The sequence below is a fragment of the Enhydra lutris genome, unplaced genomic scaffold (genome assembly GCF_002288905.1).
Source record: "Enhydra lutris kenyoni isolate GAN:26980312 unplaced genomic scaffold, ASM228890v2 scaffoldscaffold21, whole genome shotgun sequence".
Classification (NCBI taxonomy): Eukaryota; Metazoa; Chordata; class Mammalia; order Carnivora; family Mustelidae; genus Enhydra; species Enhydra lutris.
Window position 1 is genome coordinate 28,257,088 of NW_019154105.1, and position 20,523 is coordinate 28,277,610.

The following is a 20,523-nucleotide window of genomic DNA, read 5'->3' on the forward strand; positions in this document are numbered from 1 at the left end:
GACCCTCCCCTCCCTACTTTCTGGTCAGACTTTGAAGCTTCCCTGTTCTCAGCCCTGAGCCTCACCCCTGTCTCTGAGCAGCCATGGTCTGGTGTGCGGACAGTGGTGTTTCACTGTTTTTTCAACCTGCACTTCTCTGATTACTATAGAGGATGAACAAGTCTGCATATTATAAGGGTCCACTGGCATTTACTCTCTGTTGAAGTGTCCTTTTGGATATGTTTTCTCCTTTTTTCAATTAGGTTTTCTACCCTTTCTTATTTATTTTTAAAAGCTATAACATATACATTCTGAATCAAACTTGTTGTTTGTATATGTTTTGCAAATACTTGTTTGCGCTTTGTGGCATGTCTTTTAATTCTCCTAATGCTTTTTTTTTTTTTTTTTTTTTGGTAGTAAATTACAGATGAAATTTACCATGGTAACCATTTTAAACTGTACAATTCAGTGACAGTAAGTGCGTTCATCATGTTGGGCTGTAATCACCACTCTCTAGTTCCAAAGTTTTTCAACACCCCAAATAGCAATGTTGAGAAAGTTCTGTGTGCACATTGAGAAGAATGTGTATTCTGGTGCTTTTGGATGGAATGTTCTGTAAATATCTGTTAACACAAGATGCCTGGGTGGCTTAGTTAGTTAAGTGTCTGCCTTCAGCTCAGGTCATGATCCCAGGGTTCTGGGAGTCCTGTGTCAGGCTCCCTGGAGCCTGCTTCTCCCTCTGCCTGCTGCTCCCCCTGCTTGGGCACACTGTCTTTCTCTCTTTGACAAACTAAAAAAAAAAAAAAAAAAAAATTATTTGTTAAGTCCATCTGGTCTAACGTGTCATTTAAGGCTGATATTTACTTATTGATTTTCCGTCTGGATGTTCTATCCATTGATGCAAGTGGGGGTATTAAAGACCCCTACTATTACTGTATTTCTGTATATTTCTACTTTAAGTCTGTTAATATTTGCTTTGTATATTTAGGTGCTCCTATGTTGGGTACATGAGTATTTATAAATGTTGTAGCCTCTTGTTGGAATGACCCCTTTATCATCACTTAATGCCCTTCTTTGATTCTTATTATAGTCTTTGTTTTAAAGTCTATTTTTTCTGAAGTAAGTATGGCTATTCTAACATTCTTTTGGTTTTCAATTTGTGAATCTTTTTCTATCCCTTCATTTTCAGTCTGTTTGTGTCTTTTTTTTTTTTTTTTAAAGATTTTATTTATTTGACAGAGAGAGACACAGTGAGAGAGGGAACATAGGCAGGGGGAGTGGGAGAAGGAGAAGCAGGCCCCCAGCCAAGCAGGGAGTCCAGTGTGGGGTTCGATCCCAGGACCCTGGGATCATGACCAGAGCCAAAGGTGGATGCCTAAGGACTGAGCCATCCAACTACTCCTGTGTCTTTACATCTAAAGTGAGTCAGTCCCTTGGCTCCAGTCACTGAGCCACTTCCAAGAACTCAGTGGCCTTCTCCTCAAGCCCACTTGCTTCCTGATGCTCCTCCCATGCCTGCCATCTCCTGCCACCACCTTCCACAGGCCATTTCCACCCAGGAAAAGGAATCTTATCTTGTGTCTGCTATCTGGAACCTCCCTTATTTCGACCCCTTTGATGATGCAAGTAAGGGTGATAATCTGCTTCCTGCTGGCACAGAGGATTTTATCCATATAAGAATTCAACAGAGAAGCAGCAGGAAGACCCTTACTACTATCCAAGGGATGGCTGATGATCATGATAAAAAGAAACTATGAAAGCATTCAAGAAGAAATCTGCTTGTAATGGTACGTAGTTGAGCATCCAGAATATGGAGAAGTAATTTAGCTACAGGGTGACCAGTGTAAGAACATACGCCAATCCAGAGAGATTGAACTGGCTGAGGATGACCAACTGAAGGTTCATAGTTTTAAGTGCTTTTGGCTCACTGAAGCTTAAATGAGGATTTCCTTGAAATGAGTAGAATTTCCCTGAAATGAGTAGAATTTCCCTTCTGTCTCTTGTCACAAATTTAAAAACCTCACAGCTTGTATAACGTAACCATTTGGGATCTGCTTTTAACTTGGACTAGTGTAACTTCATGCAATAAACTGAAAAAAAACAAAAAGAAAAAAAGCCAAATGTGAGTCTCTTATAAGCACCATATAGAAAGGACTTGTTTTTTTAATCCATATAGTCACTGTGGTCTTTTTTTTTTTTTTAAAGATTTTGTTTATTTATTTGACAGAGAGAGATCACAGGTAGGCAGAGAGGCAGGCAGAGTGAGAGAGGGGAGGCAGGCTTGCCGCTGAGCAGAGAGCCCGACGCGGGGCTTGATCCCAGAACCCCGGGACCACGACCCAAGCGGAAGGCAGAGGCTTTAATCCACTGAGCCACCCAGGCACCCCTGTCACTGTGGTCTTTTGATTGGAGAATTTAGTTTGTTTACATTTAAAGTAATTCTTGATAGATACATACTTATTGCCATTTTGTTAATTGTTTGCTGGCTGTTTTTGTAGTTCCTTTTCTGTTCCTTTTTTCTAATCTTGCTCTCTGTTATTTGATGACTTTCTTTAATGGTATACTTAAGTTCCTTTGTCTCTATCTTTTATGTATTTACTATGGGTTTTTGCATGTGATTATCATGAGCCTTATATATATAACAACTTATATGTTGTAAGTTGATAACAACTTATTTGATCACATTCTAAAACTCTACATTTTTACTCTCCACCCATGCTTTATGTTTTTGATGTGTCATTTTACTCCTTTAATCTTATGTATCCCTTACTAATAGTTGTAGTCATAGTTATTTTTACTACTGTTGTTTTTAAATCTTCATACTATATTTGTCAGTGATTAGCCCACTACCTTTACTATATATTTACCTTTCCATTGAGATTTATTCTTTCATGTTTTCTTGTTCCTAATTACTACCCTTTCTTTTCAGCTCAAAGATGTTCCTGTAACATTTCTTGTAAGACCATGGGATGCCTGGGTGGCTTAGTCATTTGAGCAGCTAACTCTTGATTTCAGCTCAGGTCTTGATCTCAGGGTCCTGGGATAAAGCCCCACTTTGGGCTGTGTACTCTATGAGGAGTCTGTTTGAGATTCTCTCTCTCCCTCTTCCTCTGCCCTTCCCCTTGCACTCTCTCTCTCTCTCTCTCAAATAAATAATTAAAAAAAAAACCCCACATTTCTTCTAAGGCCAGTTCAGTGGTGATGAATTCATTTGGCTTTCGCTTGTGTGAAAAACTCTGTCTCTCTTTTAATTCTGAATGACTTTGTTGGGTGAAATATTCTTGGTTGGAAGTTTTTTCTTTCAGCTCTCTGATTTTTTTTGTACCATTCTCCTATGGACTATAAAGTTTCTGCTGAAAAATCTAATAGTCTCATTGGACTTCCCTTGTATGTAACAGAAAAAAAATTTTTCTTCCTTGCTGCTTTTAGATAGACAGAATTCACATCACATCTTTAACTTGTGATATTTTAATTATAATTTATTTTGGTTTGGGTCTCTTTGGGCTTATCTTATTGAACTTTGGTCTTCCTGGCTCTGGATGCCAGTTACACTTCTCGTATTAGGGAAGTTTTCAGCCATTATTTCTTTAAATAAGATTCTGCCCCTTTCTCTCTCTCTCTTCTGGGATCCCTACAATGTGAGTGTTAGTCTATTTGACTAGGACTGTGTATATTTGCGTACTTTTGAAAGCTGTTGTCTATGAGTCTAACTTCCAATCAGCCTAAATCTTGGTGCTGAGATTCTCTTCCTCTTTGGGATACTGACAAGTCTTGGCACACCGTCAACCACTGGGAGCTATTAAAAATATAATAGTCTGCTTGAACAACCACAAACAAGATCTAGAACAAGGTTAAAAGACAAAGTTCATGTCCTACATGACACCACTCCTTTAGACCTAGGAAAGGTGGACATTTCACCTACTGCACAGAAACAAAACAGAGGGTCACAAAAAAGAAAGAGAGGAATATGTTCCCAATTAAAAAACAAAATAAAACCTAAGGGAAAAAGCCTTAATAAAATAGAAATAAGTAATTTACCTGATAAAGAGTTGAAAGTAATGGTTATAAAGATGTTCATTAAACTGGGAGAAGAATGGATGAACCCAGTGAGAACTTCAATAAAGAGATAGGAAATATACAAAAAAATCAAGTGGAAGTCATGGAGCTGAATAATACAATAACTGAACTGAGAAATACGCTAGAGCGATTCAACGGCAGACTAGATGAAGCAGAAGAAAACATAAGTGAACTCAAAGACAAGGCAGTAGAAGTTACCTTATCAGAGCAACCAAAAGGAAAAAAGTATTTAAAAAAGTGAAGAGAGGGGCGCCTGGGTGGCTCAGTGGGTTAAAGCCTCTGCCTTCGGCTCAGGTCATGATCTCAGGGTCCTGGGATCGAGCCCCGCATCGGGCTTTCCGCTCTGCGAGGAGCCTGCTTCCCTCTCTCTCTGCCTGCCTCTCTGCCTACTTGTGATCTCTCTCTGTCAAATAAATAAAAAAATAAAATCTTAAAAAAAAAAAAAAGTGAAGAGAGCTCAAGGGACAACAGCTTTCAAAAGTATGTAAATATACACAGTCCTATTGGACCATGAGCATAAGGCCCACTGTCCATCAGAACCAGGCTATCTGGAGGTGTCGTTTGGGCAGCAGTTGCAAAAACTGGGGCTCCAGATGAGTATACAAGCAATTTTCTTGGAGAAGTTTTTTTCTGGGATAGATCATATGGTAGAAACAAGTCCAAATAAATGTAAGAGAATTTAAATCATATCAAGCATCTTTTCTGCTCACAGTGGTAGGAAAGTAGTATCAGTTATGTGAAGAAAACTGGAAATTTCACAAATATAAGGAGATTAAACAACAGGCTACTGAACTATCAATGTGTCAAAGAAAAAAGTCAAAAGAGAAAAAAATACGTTGAAGCAAATGAAAATAAAAATGTAACATACCAAAATTTATGGAATGCAACCCAAAAAGTTCTGAGAAGGAATACATAGTGATAATTGTATACTTCAAGAAACCAGAAAGGTATAAAAGAAACAGCCTACTATATACCTTAAAGAACTAAAAAATGAAGAACAAATGAAGTCCAAAGTTAGAAGAAGGAAGAAAATAGCAAAGATTACAGCAGAAATAAAAGAAAAAGGACTAAAAAACAATAGAAAAGATCAGTGGAGTTAAGAGCTGGTTCTTTGAAAACAAAATCAACAAAACTTTAGCTAAACTCATTAAGAAAAAAGAAGGCTCAAAGAAATAAGATGAGAAACAAAAGAACTGTTAATAACTGACACCACAGAAATACAGAGTATCATAAGAAACTACTGTGAACAATTATATACCATCAAATTGAACAACTTAGAAGAAATTAATAAATTCCTAGAAACACACACTGTACCAAGAATGAATCATGATGAAATAGAAAATCTGAACAGACCAATTACCAGCAAGGAGATTGAATCAGTAATCAAAAACTTATCAACAAACAAAAGCCCAGGACTAGTTGGCTTTACTGGTGAATTTTACCAAATACTCAGAGGAGAATTAGTACCAATCCTTCTCAAACTCTTCCAAGAAATAGAAGAGGAGGAAACTCTTCCAAACTCATTTTATGAGGCCCACATTACCCTGATACCAAAACCAGACAAGAATATCACAAGAAAATTACAGGGCAATATCCCTCATGAGCATAGATGTAAAAGTCCTCAACAAAATGTCAGTATGCTCAATTTAACAATATGTTAAAAGTATTATATGCTATGATCAAGGGGAATGTATGCTAGGGATTCAAAGTGGCTCAACATCTGCAAGTCAGTCAGGATGATAGGCCACATTAACAAAATGATGGATAAAAATCCTATGATTATCTCAATAGATGCACAAAAGGCATGTGGCAAAATTCAAATTCCATTTATGACAAAAAGTCTCAAGGGGACACCTGGATGGCTCAGTTGGTTATGTGTCTGCCTTCAGCTCAAGTCATGATCTCAGGGTCCTGGGATTGAGCCCTGTGTTGGGCTCCCTGCTCAGTGGGGAGTCTGCTTATCCCTCTCGCACCACCCCTCCCCACATTCAAGCTTGTGCTCTCTCTCTCTTGAATAAATAAAAACAAAACAAAACAAAACAAAAAGCCCTCTCAACAAAGCAGATATAAGAGGAATAAATCTCAGCATAGTAAAGGCCATATATGACAAGCCTACAGCTAGCATTATACTCAGTAGTTAAAAGCTAAAATCTTTTTGTTTAAGATCAGGAACAAGGCAACGATGTCCACTGTCACCAGTATTACTCAACATAGTAGTGGAAGTCCTAGCCAGAACAATTAGGTAAGAAGAAGAAATAAAAGACATGCAGATTGGGAAGGAAGGGGTAAAACTATCACTATTTGTAGGTGACATGACATTATATACAAAAAACTCTAGAGTCCTTAAAAAAAACTGTTACAACTAATAAATGAATAAAATAAAACTGTAGGACACAAAATCAATACAAAAAAAATCTGTTGCATTTCTACACACTAATAAAAAACTATCAGAGACATGAAGAAAATAATCACATTTAAATTCCATTAAAAAGAGGGTGCCTTCAGGGAAATACAAATCAAAACCACAATGAGATACCACCTCACACCAGTCAGAATGGCTGAAATTAACAAGTCAGGAAATGACAGATGCTGGCGAGGATGCGGAGAAGGGGAACTTCCCACCTACAGTGTTGGTGGGAATGCAAGCTGGTGCAACCACTCTGGAAAACAGCATGGAGGTTCCTCAAAAAGTTGAAAATAGAGCTACCTTACGACCCAGCAATTGCACTACTGGGTATTTACCCTAAAGATTCAAATGTAGTGATTCGAAGGGGCGCGTGCACCCGAATGTTTATAGCAGCAATGTCCACAATAGCCGAACTATGGAAAGAGCCCAAATGTCTGTCAACAGGTGAATGGATAAAGAAGAGGTGGTATATATATATATACAATGGAATACTATGCAGCCATCAAAAGAAATGAAATCTTGCCATTTGCCACAATGTAGATGGAACTAGAGGGTATTATGCTGAGTGAAATAAGTCAATCAGTGAAAGACAACTATCATATGATCTCCCTGATATGAGGAAGTGGAGATGCAACATGGGGGGGTTAGGGGGTAGGAAAAGAATAAATGAAACAAGATGGGATTGGGAGGGAGACAAGCCATAAGAGACTCCTAATGTCACAAAACAAACTGAGGAGGGCTGGGCGCAGGCGGGTAGGGAGAGGGTGGTGGGGTTGTGGACTTTGGGGAGGGTATGTGCTATGGTGAGTGCTGTGAAGTGTGTAAACCTGGCGATTCACAGACATGTACCCCTGGGGCTAATAATACATTATGTGTTTATTTAAAAAAAAAAAAAAAAAAAGAGGGTGCCTGGGTGGCTTAGTTGAAGTGGCTGTCTTCAGCTCAGGTCATGATCCCAGGGTCCTGGGATTGAGTCTGGTATCAGGCTCCCTGTTCAAGCTTGGGAGCCTGCTTTGCTGCTCCCCCTGCTTATGTTCTCTCTATCTCTGTCATATAAAAAAACCTTTTTTTAAAAAAAGATTTTATTTATTTATTTGACACAGAGAGAGAGACAGTGAGAGAGGAAACACAAGCAGGGGGAGTGGGAGAGGGAGAAGCAGGCTTCCCACCAAGCAGGGAGCCTGATGTGGGGCTCGATCCCAGGACACTGGGATCATGACCTGAGCCAAAGGCAGATGCTTAACGATTGGCCACCCAGGCGTCCCTGTCATATAAATAAAGTCTTAAATAAATTACATCAAAAAGAATAAAATTTCTAGGGTATGGTTCAATATTTAAGTCCATTAATAGAATTTATCATATTAATAGATCTTAACAAAAAAGTCATGTGAAAGTCAACATCCGTTCATCATAAGACCACTCATTAAGGTATATGGATACTTTCTAAACATATGTATGGGTATGTGAGCATATGTATGTAGTTCAAAAGCCAGCACTTATCATGTTAGTCCATGTAGAAATACCAAAATTATTCCCCCTAAATTTAGGAGCAAAACAAAGATTCCACTGCTTCTACTAATATTTATTATTATACCGAATTAGTCAACTCAACCAGGCAAGAGAAAATGAGAGTTGAAAATTAAGAAGGTAACACAATCTCTACTTGCATTTGATAAGCTTGTGTATCTGGAAAAACTATGGAAAAATTTCTATAAAATTTAGGAATTTAGAAAGATAGCAGAATACTAATTTAACACCCACGACAATAACTTTGTTTATTAATATGATAACCAGTTAACACACATAATGGGAAAAAAGATACCTTCTATGAATACCTAGGCATATATCTAACAGAAAAATCAGAAATAGACCTAATCGTGTATACAAACATGGTGTATAATAAGGGAGGCATCTGAAATCAGTGGGGCTTACTCACTGATGGATGGGCTTTTCCATAAGTGGTGTTGGAATGGTCGGATAGACATAGAGAAAATGATAAAATTGGATCCATTCCTCACTTTGTGTGTGTGTGTGTGTGTGTGTGTGTGTGTGTGTGTGTGTGTGTGTGTTTGTGTTTATATATACCACATCTTCTTTATCCATTCACCTATTGATGGACATCTGGGCTCTTTCCATAGTTTGGCTATTGTGGACATTGCTGCTATAAACATTTGGGTGCAGGTGCCCCTTTGGATCACTACATTTGTATCTTCGGGGTAAATAACCAGTAGTGCGATTGCTGGGTTGTAGGGTAGCTCTATTTTCAACTTTTGGGGGAGCCTCCATACAGTTTTCCAGAGCGGCTGCACCAGCTTGCATTCCCACCAACAGTGTAGGAGGGTTCCCCTTTCTCCACATCCTTGCCAACATCTGTCATTTCCTGATTTGTTAATTTTAGTCGTTCTGACTGATGTGGTATCTCACTCTGGTTTTGATTTGTATTAGGAAGAGAGAATCTTTTTTTTTTTTTAAGGATTTTATTTATTTGAGAAAGAGAGAACTTGAGCAGAGGCAGAGGGAGAGGGAGAAGCAGGCTCCCCACTGAGCAGAGAGTTCAATGGAGGGCTCCACCCCAGGACCCTGGGATCATGACCTGAGCCAAAGTCAGCTGCTTAACCAGCTGAGCCACCCAGATGCCCCTAGGGAGAAAGAGTCTTAAGCAGACTCCTTGCTCAGTGCGGAGCTGGTTGCAGAGCTTGATCTCATGACCCTGAGATCATGACCTAAGCCAAATCCTAGAGTGGGAAGGAAGTGCAACCGACTGCCACCCAGGTGCCCCTCCATAGGTGATTTTAATGTGCACATACGGTTGAGATCTTTTTCCTTAGAAGCTTTAAAACTAGGTGAAAGTTAAAAACTGTATATTAATTGCTATAGAATGTGGAAGACTATGATAAGTTCTATGATGAGTGATGTAGAGATCATGGGTGCATGAATTGGAAGGCATTTAATTAATTGGAGTCATCAGGAAAGACTTCATTAAGGAGGTAAGTTTTGAGCTAGTGGATTTTTCATATCAACTATTCTGGCTGGGTATGGACTATTTGAAGAGCATTGGAAGCAAAGATTGGTTGATAGGTTATAGCCAGATTGTGATTGCCTGGTGTTATTATTGGAATTTTGACTTTTTCCTGCAGGTGGCAGGGAAGTTTTGAGGAGACATTCGGGATTTCTGGTGAATGAAATGGTATGATGCAAGGTGGTATCTTTTGACGATTGATTCAATGGGAATGAGGAGTGTGTTGTTTGAACAAAATGAGGCAAGAACCTGTGGAAAGAAAAAGCAGTTGGAGAGCTGCTAGCATGGTCCAGATGGTAAGGATTTAAACTAGGAAAAAGGCAGTGGAATTAAAAAAAAATAATGATAGTAAACATTTGTATAGGGTTTTCATAATAAGCAAGTTCTTTCCCACATCTCATTAAACCTCAAAATAACCTTGGGGGTATTTATCTCCATGTTTTGTAAATGAAGGAACTTACACACAGAGGTTAAGCTGTTGTGAAGTAATCTTACAGAAATGGGGGTCCTGACTGGATATGACAGATCAGTAATAGGGAGATGCAGGGATTCTTTCAACTTTCAAGTTTGGGTGTGGAAATGGTAGAATTCCTAGTGGCTAATTCAGTGTCAAGGCTCTGGCTCTGCTCTCAGGTAACCACTTACGTTCTTTTTTTTTTTTTTTTTTTAAAGATTATATTTACTTATTTGACAGACAGAGATCACAAGTAGGCAGAGAGGCAGGCAGAGAGAGATAGGAAAAGAGGCAGGCTTCCTGCTGAGCAGAGAGCCCGACACGGGGCTCCATCCCAGGACCCCGGGATCACAACCTGAGCCAAAGGCAGAGGCTTTAACCCACTGAGCCACCCAGGCACCCCAACCACTTATGTTTTTTACGTGACTTTTGTTACCCTATGATTTGATGTGCAATGACTGCCATGTGTGGGAAGGGCAGGGAAGAAAAGGCTGCTGTCCATTCAATTTCTATCAAATAAGAATCTTCATGTATTTTCTGAGTAGTTTTGGGTTTTCAGATAGTTAAACTTTGTTGAATTTTAGAAGGCTTAGTTTAGGTGTGGGGGATCCAAATACAGGGCTGATGACTTTGTCCAGATGGGTTCTTCCCTGAGTCTGTTAGTTGTGACCAGGTGGATTTCCTTTTCTCTTGTGGTTGAGACAGGAACCCTAGGAAAGAGAACTATGAAGCATGGTGTAGACATTGGAGAACATCCTCATGGCTGTGGTAACTAGGATGTTTGATCAAGATTACATCTTTATCAGAGCTGGAGACTGACCCCTACCCACCACTGTGGTAATTCATTCTGTTCACAAGTCCGCCAGGCCCATGTGATCATTCATCTCGGGTGCGAGGGTCCCGAGGCAATTTAAATACCAGCTTCAATCAGCCATGGAGGTGATGAAGGTACTTTTTCATCTGAGATATTTGTTTCCCTGCAATTAGATAGCAGAAGAATGTGCCAGAAACCTATGGGATGCTGGGGGAGGTACAAAGGAGTGACTCATCATCGTTGCAAACCTTGATTAGATTTCTTGTGAAATGCTGGGTTATGGAGGAACAGGATGAGCCTGGGGATGAAGAGAGGGTGAGCTTCTGTGCCCTGGGCAGTTTCAGTCCAGATGCTAGACTAACATTCATTAGCTCCAGCTGTGATGCAGGTAATTCGGCCTGAAAACATCTTTGGAAAATTAAGATGTCACATCTTATTTCAGCTGTCTTTTTTTCCCCCCTCACTTTAGAATACTGGGATCTTCAATGGCAGGAGACAGAGTGATCAGAAGACCGAGATGAATTTTAACACTATTCTAGAAGAGATTCTTATTAAAAGATCACAACAGAAAAAGAAGACATCACCCTTAAACTATAAAGAGAGACTTTTTGTGCTAACAAAGTCCATGTTAACCTACTATGAAGGTCGACCAGAGGTAGGAGACAATAAAAATTTACTTTGCTGCTTTCTATGTTGATAATGTTTAATAATATTGTTCCCCTTCTGCCCTCCTCTCCCAATCTTATGGAATAAATTTCAGGCAAATGAAGTTAAGGTAATAATTTGTTATCATTTGGATCTGAATGATAAAGCTTAGAATAGGGTGAGAAATTCTTCGCAAGTCTCTTGATTATGGTGTAGTATATATGGGCGTGCATTTTATATCAGCCTATTGAATTAATCTGTTCAAGAAAACAGATTTCCACATCGGTTTTAGGTCCTTGTGGAATTCATTAAGTATATTGTACACACATGGCTCCTTCCCATAAACGACTGTATTATGTGTCAAAATTTAGCCCATATACGCTATGTCTGTGTCCATTGCTTTATATGAATAGTTCTTCATCCTTACGTGGAAATTACTTAAAAGGGGTTAGAGATTTGGTGGAGCCAGCACATTACTGAGGCTGACCAGAAGCAGAACTGTTCAGTGTTTCTTGTGATAAGCAGCTACCACAGAGTGCCTTTTATGGGAGCAGGGAGAAGTAACTTCTAACAAGCTCTTCCGTGAGCATGGGGCATAGTGAGGGCGTGTTGCTTGGCGGCCAGCTCCTGACTTTTCAGTTGTTTTAGTCTCTGGTTTTCCCACTAGAGGAGGCCTGTGAGTGTAGGGTTGCCTCTGGCCAACCTTGTTTTCTCCTGATATCTTGAAAATGCAGCATCTCGTCCTGCAGGTCCAGCCATGCTCCTCCCTACTAGAAATATTCTTGGATTCCAGGGAATGACTGGAGAGTGTTGTCCCTTTTGCCCACATGCTGTTGTCTGGTTGGTTACGGTGGGATTTTTGGTGATCTTATTGTTTGGTTTTATTTAATTCTTTTTTTTTTTTTCCTCCCCCTACCTAGAGTGACTTCCTGAGAAATTGATTTATTCTTTTCAGTTGTTTGTCTTGTTTTTGTTTTTGTTTTCTTACTCCCACTGGTTTCTCTGGGTTTTGGTTCCCCCAATTCAGAGAGAATGGCATCATTGATTCTTTCTGGTTGTCCTTAACTCTGTTAATTACTGTTGTGGCTTGTCGTTGTGACTTGTGGAATTCTGCAGGCTGATGTAATTTAGGACTAAAGTCCTTTATCTTCCTTCCTAAATCGCTGAAATGCTGAAGACCCCAAATTTGAAAAACTCTTTGAGTTGTAAAACTTGGCCTAAGATGAATCTGGTTTTGGTCTTAATTTATTCTAGTCACTGTGACCTTTTTTTTTTTTTTTTTTTTTTTGGCATTTTTGTGTGCACAAATATCAATATGTTTATTTATGTGGGGTTGTCCTGGTCCCTGCTGGGAGTATGTGTGTGTGTGTGTATGTATGTGTATGTATGTATATATATACATATAGATATATATGTATATATGTATATATATGGCATATGTGCTATATTTCAATTATTAAATCTGAAAAATTCAGAGTTCCAAAAGGCTTTCAGATAAGACTAGAAATATGAACTATTTTAAAATCTAAAATAGATTTTAAGGGAAAACAAGACATTTTGGTATTTGGTAATTATTTGTTATAAATTGAACTTAATGTAGTAAGTCTCAGAAAAGAATAGAAATATTACCATGAAAGTAGTAAAACATGGTAGTTTCTTAAGCAAAAAGAGCCTCAGAAATCAATATTATCTGCTTAGAAATATGGACGGATACGGTTGAAATATGTTGCAATTGTTAGGTCACTTTGAAGATGGTAGCTATACAAAGTTTAAACTGCCCTAATTGTTTTAGATTAAATGGAATAAAGAGAACAGTGGGACCCCTCTTTATTTTAGAACCTGGCCCACTGTCTTGCCTGGGAGCAGCCTTAGTCACTATAAGAACCAGAAAGGATGAACATGCAACTTTTGTATCACCATGGACGGAATTGGAGGAGATTATGTTGAGTGAAATAAGTCAAGCAGAGAGAGTCAAGTATCATATGGTTTCACTTATTTGTGGAGCATAAGGAATAACACAGAGGACATTGGGAGATGGAGAGGTGAAGGGAAATCAGAGGGGGAGATAAACCCTGAGAGACTGTGGACCCTGGAAACAAACTGAGGGTTTTGGGGGTGGGGGGTGGGGTGAGCCTGGTGGTGGGTATTAAGGAAGGTGCATATTGCATGGAGCACTGGGTATGGTGCATAAACCATGAATCTTGGAACACTGAACAAAGAAAATAAATGAAAAGCCAAAAAAAAAAAAAAGCCACAACAAAACAAAACAAAACAAAAACAACAACAATAATAATAAAAAAGAACCGTAAAGGACAGAAAAATACCCAGCTTCCGAAACTTAGCGACACTTAGTGTCAGGGTCCACCTCCCTTCTGGCTGACGGTCAGCCCAGTGAGCCTCATCCTGCTCTCATCCCTACTCCTGCCATGATCCCCCCTGGGTTCTTTTTCTTAGGGACAGACGTTCGCTAACATATTTATGACTTTAAGCTTGAAATACGGTTACAGATTTGTTTGCCTCTCACAGTTAAAAATAAATCGTTGTCCATGGTAGAAAGTTAGGCATTTTAAAATAAAAATCTGAATTTTTGTAAAAGCAAAAGTCTGACCATACTGGGCTAAGTTCCTGCCTGACAGCTCTCTGCCTGGCTTCTAGGTAAGCCCGGTAGCACCCCACTGTCGTGTTTCTTCCCTGTTTCAGTTATTCTGGTTTCCATCTCCCCAGCCCTAGAAGCTGTGATCCAAAATTGCTGTGAGGTGGGTAACTTTTAAGAATCAATAGGTATTTGAAATATAATATTTTTTAAAAAATGTAAAGCTAGAGGTGGATCAGAAAAACCATGGGACTCAGGGGTTGGGATAAATAGCCCTAGAGATATTTATTTTAGTTGTTCATAGTTCTGTTTTTAAAAGGAAAACTGTGGGTAGGCTATTCACTGATCTAGGCACTGTGATCCCTAGTTTCTTCATGGCAATTAAGTGCCATCAATGCCTTATTAAAACTCTCAGTTAATCATAATGTGACTCAGACATGCATCCTCCTCTGGTTCTCTGAACCCCAGCTCTTCAACAGGATGGCAACAAGCGTTTCTCTCTATTAAATATAGTTTATTGTGCTTTTCCAAGTATGCTAAGGAATTCTGTTTTAGATGAGGAATTCACTCAAGCTGTTTCTTCCAAGTGTGATATTGGCAAAGATGTGTTTTAATTTCTGCTGTGGGCCATTCTTTGGTTTGTCCTCCTTGCTCTTACTGCCCTCAATTAGCGATTATTTCTGCATATTCTAATGAACTGAGAAGAGCCCTTCCAGGAATTGATGTTGTTTGATCTCAGTCAGAATAACAAATAGAAACAGGACCTGGTGAGGGTGGGGGTTGGGGGTGGGGAGGTTGGGGAGATGAGGGGAGAGGGGTTCGGAAGTGATCTTGTTCTCAGGTCCGAGAACAAATGACACATGGGTTAGACCCCCCCGGGCATGTGAGAGAAACCTCCATGTGGAATTGAGATGGAATTCAGGGAAGAGCAGGGCTGGAGCTTAATCAGGAAAAAGATTTATTAAATAATGGTGAGAAAACAAGGAATGGAGAGATTTCTAGATGGTGAGATTTGGAATAAATAAATTCAAGTAGTGTGTAAATCTATAGTTACTATTAGCTAAGAAATCAGGAACTATATATTATTTATTTTAATTTATTTTTTGAAGAGATTTTATTTATTTATTTGACAGAGAGAGAGAGAGAGAGAGAGAGAGATTGAAGCAGGCTGCTGGGATCCTGGGCCAGGACCCAGGGATCATGACCTAAGCCCAAGGCAGATGCTTAACTGACAGAGCCACCCAGGAGCTCCAGGAGCTTTTTATAATTGGACTTTGGTACTACTAATTTGGTTCATTTGTTGTCTATAACACTGCTCCAGTCTGGAAATAGTTTATAAAGATGAGGAGTAGGGAGACTGGTTTTGTCAGGCATCCCTAAGACTGTCCCCAGGTTTGGTAATTCACTAGGAGAACTCACAGTGCTTGGCATATGGTTGTCTTCATGGCTATGATTTGTGACTATGGAAGGAGTCCGAGCTAAATTAGCAAAGGGAAGAGGCACGTGGGGCAAATCTATAGGAAACCAGGCCACAAGCTTGCAAGAGGCTTTTCTCAGTGGAGTCTTCCAAGGGTGTACACAATTCTTCTAGCATTCGATTGTGACAATTATGAAATGTTGTCTACCGGGGAAGTGCATTAGAGACTTGGCACCCAAGGGTTTTGTTGGAGCTGCTCACATAGGCACGCTCTCTCGATCATGTACCAAATTTCCAGACTCCAGAAGGAAACTAGGGGTTCAGCGTAAACCATATTTTTTGTACAAACAGCTGGGGCACAATGAGCTCTTTTTATCAGTGCTGGGAAGAGTAGGAGCCTCTCAAAGCCCAAGTTCCTAGATGCCAGTCAGGGGTCAGCCTGGTAAGCAGGACTTTCTCAGGTAGCGGTCTCTTAGGACATTGTCTCTGCTTTAGGAGTAACAGTGACACAAATTATTGAGTATTACATACAGGCCAGGCACTTGGCTAAGTACTTTACACACATTATTTCCTTTATTCTTCAAAACAAACATCTTATTAGTGCCCCCACTTAAAAAATGAGTGATGCAAGGCTTAGAAAGTTTAAGAACTCGTACAAGGTTATGCACTAGTGAATTGCAGGGCTATTTCTTTAAAGCTTATCCTTTTTTTTTTTTTTTAAAGATTTAATTTATTTATTTGACAGACAGAGGGAGATCACAAGCAGGCAGAGAGAGGGGGGGAAGCAGACTCCCTGCTGAGCAGAGAGCCCGATGCAGGGCTCGATCCCAGGAGGATCCCTGAGATCATGACCTGAGCTGAAGGCAGAGGTTTAACCCACTGAGCCACCCAGGCGCCCTAAAGCTTATCTTTGAAACAACCTTGATACTCTGGGGAATATTAGGAAAAAGTCTATTAGATTTCTCTAATAACACATCTGTATCTGTTGTCTGTATCTGTCTGTAACACAGAGCTTTATTTTAAAGCTTTTGAGAATTTTTTAAAAAAGATTTTATTTATTTATTTGTTTAGAGTAAGTGGGGTAGGAGCTGGAGGAAGAGGGAGAGAGAGAATATCAAGTTGACTCCACACTGAGCACAGAGCCCAATGTGGGTCTTGATCTTATGACCCTGACATGATGAGCTGAGCTGAAATGAAGAGTCAGATGCTTAACCAACTCAACTACCCAGGCACCTTGAGAATATTTTTATTTACTACTTTCACTTATGATTTTTTTTAAGATTTTATTTATTTATTTGACAGACAGAGATCACAAGTAGGGAGAGTCAGGCAGAGAGAGAGAGGGGGAAGCAGGCTCCCTGCTGAGCAGAGAGCCAGATGCGGGACTCGATCCCAGGACCCTGGGATCATGACCTGAGCCGAAGGCAGAGGCTTTAACCCACTGAGCCACCCAGGTGTCCCATCTCTCTACACTCTTAACTCCTCCTTCCTCATTTCCATTTCAACCCAGCACACATCCAGTCTTCTACCTAATGCCGTGACTTCTCCTTCCTTTAGTTACAATCTTATTGCGGTTCCCAACTCCATTCTCTCTTTTTTTTTTTTTTAAAGATTTTTTTATTTATTCATTTGACAGAGATCACAAGCAGGCAGAGAGACAGGCAGAGAGAGAGGAGGAAGCAGGCTCCCCGCCGAGCAGAGAGCTCGATGCGGGGCTCGATCCCAGGACCCTGGGATCACGACCTGAGCCGAAGGCAGAGGCCCTAACCCACTGAGCCACCCAGGCGCCCCCCCAACTCCATTCTCTTGATGGATTACTGCCCTATTTGATTCTACTCTTGGACCTTAATATTTTATTTATGCAGCCATCATGGGGATATTTCAAACTTATAGTTTTGTATCTTCTCTAGGATCAAGTGAAAACTCCTTAGCTTGCAGTGCAAGGTACGTGATGCCATTTTTCCTTGTCTTCCCTCTTTCCTTCCTCCCGCTCCTGCTGTGTCTTTCATGTTGTGCCTTTCTTAATGTTGTTCCGTCTACTTGGAGCGATATGGTCTTCTTATAGCCTGTGAGGATTCATCTGTCCATCCCACTATCTATTTTATTCATCAAAAATGTGTTGAGTGCCTAGCAAATACTAATCTTTTCTTTTTTTAAGCTTTTATTGATTTATTTATATTTTATTTATTTATTTGACAGAGAGAGATGCAGTGAGAGAGGGAACACAAGCAGGGGGAGTGGGAGAAAGAGAAGCAGGCTTCCCACCAAGCAGGGAGCCTGATGCGGGGATCAATCCCACGACCCTTAGATCATGACCTGAGCCGAAGGCAGAAGCTTAACCCACCGAGCCATCCAGGCACCCTGAAAACTCATTCTCTTATTGGCAGTTGAGTTTCCTTGTTTCTGAGGGTAGGTTGTATCAGCTCCTTGTCTTGTGCCTCAATTTCCTTTCCTGCGTCTCTTCTCTCACTTCTCATTCATATCTGTTTTCTTACCTACTGTCCTAGATCTGAGTTTCCTCATCATTAGTCACGTTAAAGGCCAAGAGGCAGGTCTGAAATCTTAGGATATGATTCACTGCCCTTAATTTGGCAAATTAATCTATTTTCATATAATCATACTCACTTTTTTTTTTTCTCTAGGAAGTAGAAACCTATTTAAGACAGAAGAGGGGCTAAAATATGATTCCTAAAATTTTCTGGCTAACTTTTTATTTTGCTGTTGTTTCAACTTACAGAAAAGTTAGAGGAATAGTACAAGGAACTCTCATCTTTATTTTTTTAATTTTTTATTTTTTTACAAACATATAATGCATTTTTATCCCCAGGGGTACAGGTCTGTGAATCGCCAGGTTTACACACTTCACAGCACTCACCATAGCACATACCCTCCCCAGTGTCCATAATCCCAACCCCCTCTCTCGGCCCCCCTCCCCCCAGCAACCCTCAGTTTGTTTTGTGAGATTGAGTCATTTATGGTTTGTCTCCCTCCCAATCCCATCTTGTTTCATTTATTCTTCTCCTACCTCCCTAACCCCCCACGTTGCATCTCCACTTCCTCATATCAGGGAGATCATATGATAGAGTACAAGGAACTCTCAAGCAACTTTTAATCAGATTCACAAATTTCCTCATTGTTGCCCTATTTGCACTGCCATCCTCTTTGTCTCTGTCTTTCTTTTCACTTGCCTGTTGTTTACTGAACCATTTGAGAGAAGGATGTAGACATTGGCCCTTTTACCACTAAAAAAGTCTTTGTGTATTGTCTAGGAACAAGGCCATTCTTTATAACCACAGTATGATGATCAAAGTCAGGATAGTTAACATTGATACACCACTGTTATCGAATCCAGAGTCTGTGGTCAAATTTCATTCATCATGCCGCTGATGACTTCGTAGTTATTTCTCAACTTCCTCCCCTTGCCAAGTCTGGGATCTAATTGTGGGTCATGCATTACATTTGGTTGGTCAAGACATAAAGGTTTTTTTTTTCTCTTTTCTTATTTATTAACATAAAATGTATTATTAGCCCCAGGGGTACAGGTCTGTGAATTGCCAGGTTTACACTTCACAGCACTCACCATAGCACATACCTTCCCCAATGTCCATAACCCCATCACCCTCTCCCTACCCCCCTCCCCCTGGCAACCCTCAGTTTGTTTTGTGAGATTAAGAGTCTCTTATGGTTTGTCTCCCTCCCGATCCCATCTTGTTTCATTTATTCCTTTTCTACCCCCCAAACCCCCCATGTTGCCTCTCAACTTCCTCATATCAGGGAGATCATATGATAATTAAGACATAAAGTTTTTAAATGTCCATGCTGTAAGGAGGGGGAACATAGAGAAGAGATGCTGTTTTTTGTTGCATACTATAGAATGCCAACTATCTTATGAATACTCAGTGATTGTGTGTGAATGTCCACAAGCATGAAATCAGATTTAAAAACCATTAAGACTATTCTCCTTCTCTCATTCTCATGGTTATGATCAGGAGCTGAAGAGCCCCCTTTTGCCAAAGAAATTATTTTAGCCTGGTCTGCTAGGATGAGTAAAAATCACTTATTCCTGTTTCCATAGCCTCCTCCCACCTTCCGTTTTAAGTTTTTATTCTTCTGTGTTAAAACAGTTGTTAGGCACCTAAAGCACATTTTGAAGAACAGTACAGTATCAGTAATTACTAGTAAATGAAGAGGGAGTTTAATCAAAGGTTTGGTCCTTGGGCTACTTAAAAGTAGAAATGATAAAAACAGTTTAGATCTTGTAAAACGCTCCTGGTTTGCAAGATCTAAACTAACTGTGTTTTATTCATTGTTTATCTGTATTAGGATGAGACAAAGAGTCCAAGGAATATCAGTAGTTTTTGGTCAGAAATGGCATTACCTAGTTTATTTTATTTGTAAGACTTAGCTCTCCGCGGGGTGGTGCAGTTGGTTAAGTGTCTGACTCTTGGTTTCTGCTCAGGCTATGTTCATGGGATTGAGTCCCACACTGGCTCAGTTCAGCATCTCTCTGTCCCTCTCCCTCTGCCCCTCCCTGGCCATGCCCACTCTCTCTCTCTTTAAAGTAAAGAAATAAATCTTAAAAAAAGAAGACTTAGCTGTCAGCAATTTTTAGTGATATCAAAAAGTCAAATTTCCCTCAAAGTTTTATTTAGCACTTTTTCCACTGAATATATTCAAAAACTGTGCCATGGGCACTGAAGGCAGTTAGGAAAAGACCAGTTCCCAGAGTGTTTGGAAATGGCATCACTTGAAATAAACATAGTGTTTCTCCTTACTTTTTTTTTTTTTTAAAGATTTTATTTATTCATTTGACAGACAGAGATCACAAGTAGGCAGAGAGGCAGGCAGAGTGAGAGAGGAGGAAGCAGGCTCCATGCTGAGCAGAGAGCCCAATGTGGGGCTCGATCCCAGGACCCTGAGATCATGACCTGAGCCGAAGGCAGAGGCTTTAACCCACTGAGCCACCCAGGCGCCCCTCTCCTTACTTTTATTCCATACCCCCACCCCCCCGTCTGTCTTGAAAGAAACTTCTCTTAACTGGAAATGTGTGAAACTTCTTGCAGTTTTTGAAAAAAAAGAACTATGTTTGACATTATGATTTTTGTAACATGTGAGTTT

The 20,523-nt window shown here is 40.0% G+C and overlaps 1 protein-coding gene and 1 pseudogene across 2 annotated transcripts in view; both read left to right on the plus strand.

Moving 5' to 3' along the window:
* Positions 1–1,490: 1,490 nt before the first annotated feature.
* Positions 1,491–1,917, plus strand: LOC111148849 (annotated as a pseudogene).
* An 8,751-nt stretch (positions 1,918–10,668) lies between these two features.
* LOC111149008 (tec protein tyrosine kinase) overlaps positions 10,669–20,523 on the plus strand; it is a 95,251-nt gene continuing 85,396 nt past the window's right edge. Inside the window, exons 1-2 of one of the 2 annotated variants that reach the window (XM_022505884.1) lie at positions 10,669–10,884; positions 11,220–11,405. In XM_022505884.1, coding sequence (XP_022361592.1) covers positions 10,870–10,884; positions 11,220–11,405 — 201 coding nt within the window. In that variant the 5' untranslated portion in view covers positions 10,669–10,869. The remainder of the gene's footprint in view (positions 10,885–11,219; positions 11,406–20,523) is intronic. The other variant, XM_022505883.1, reaches the window with a different exon arrangement.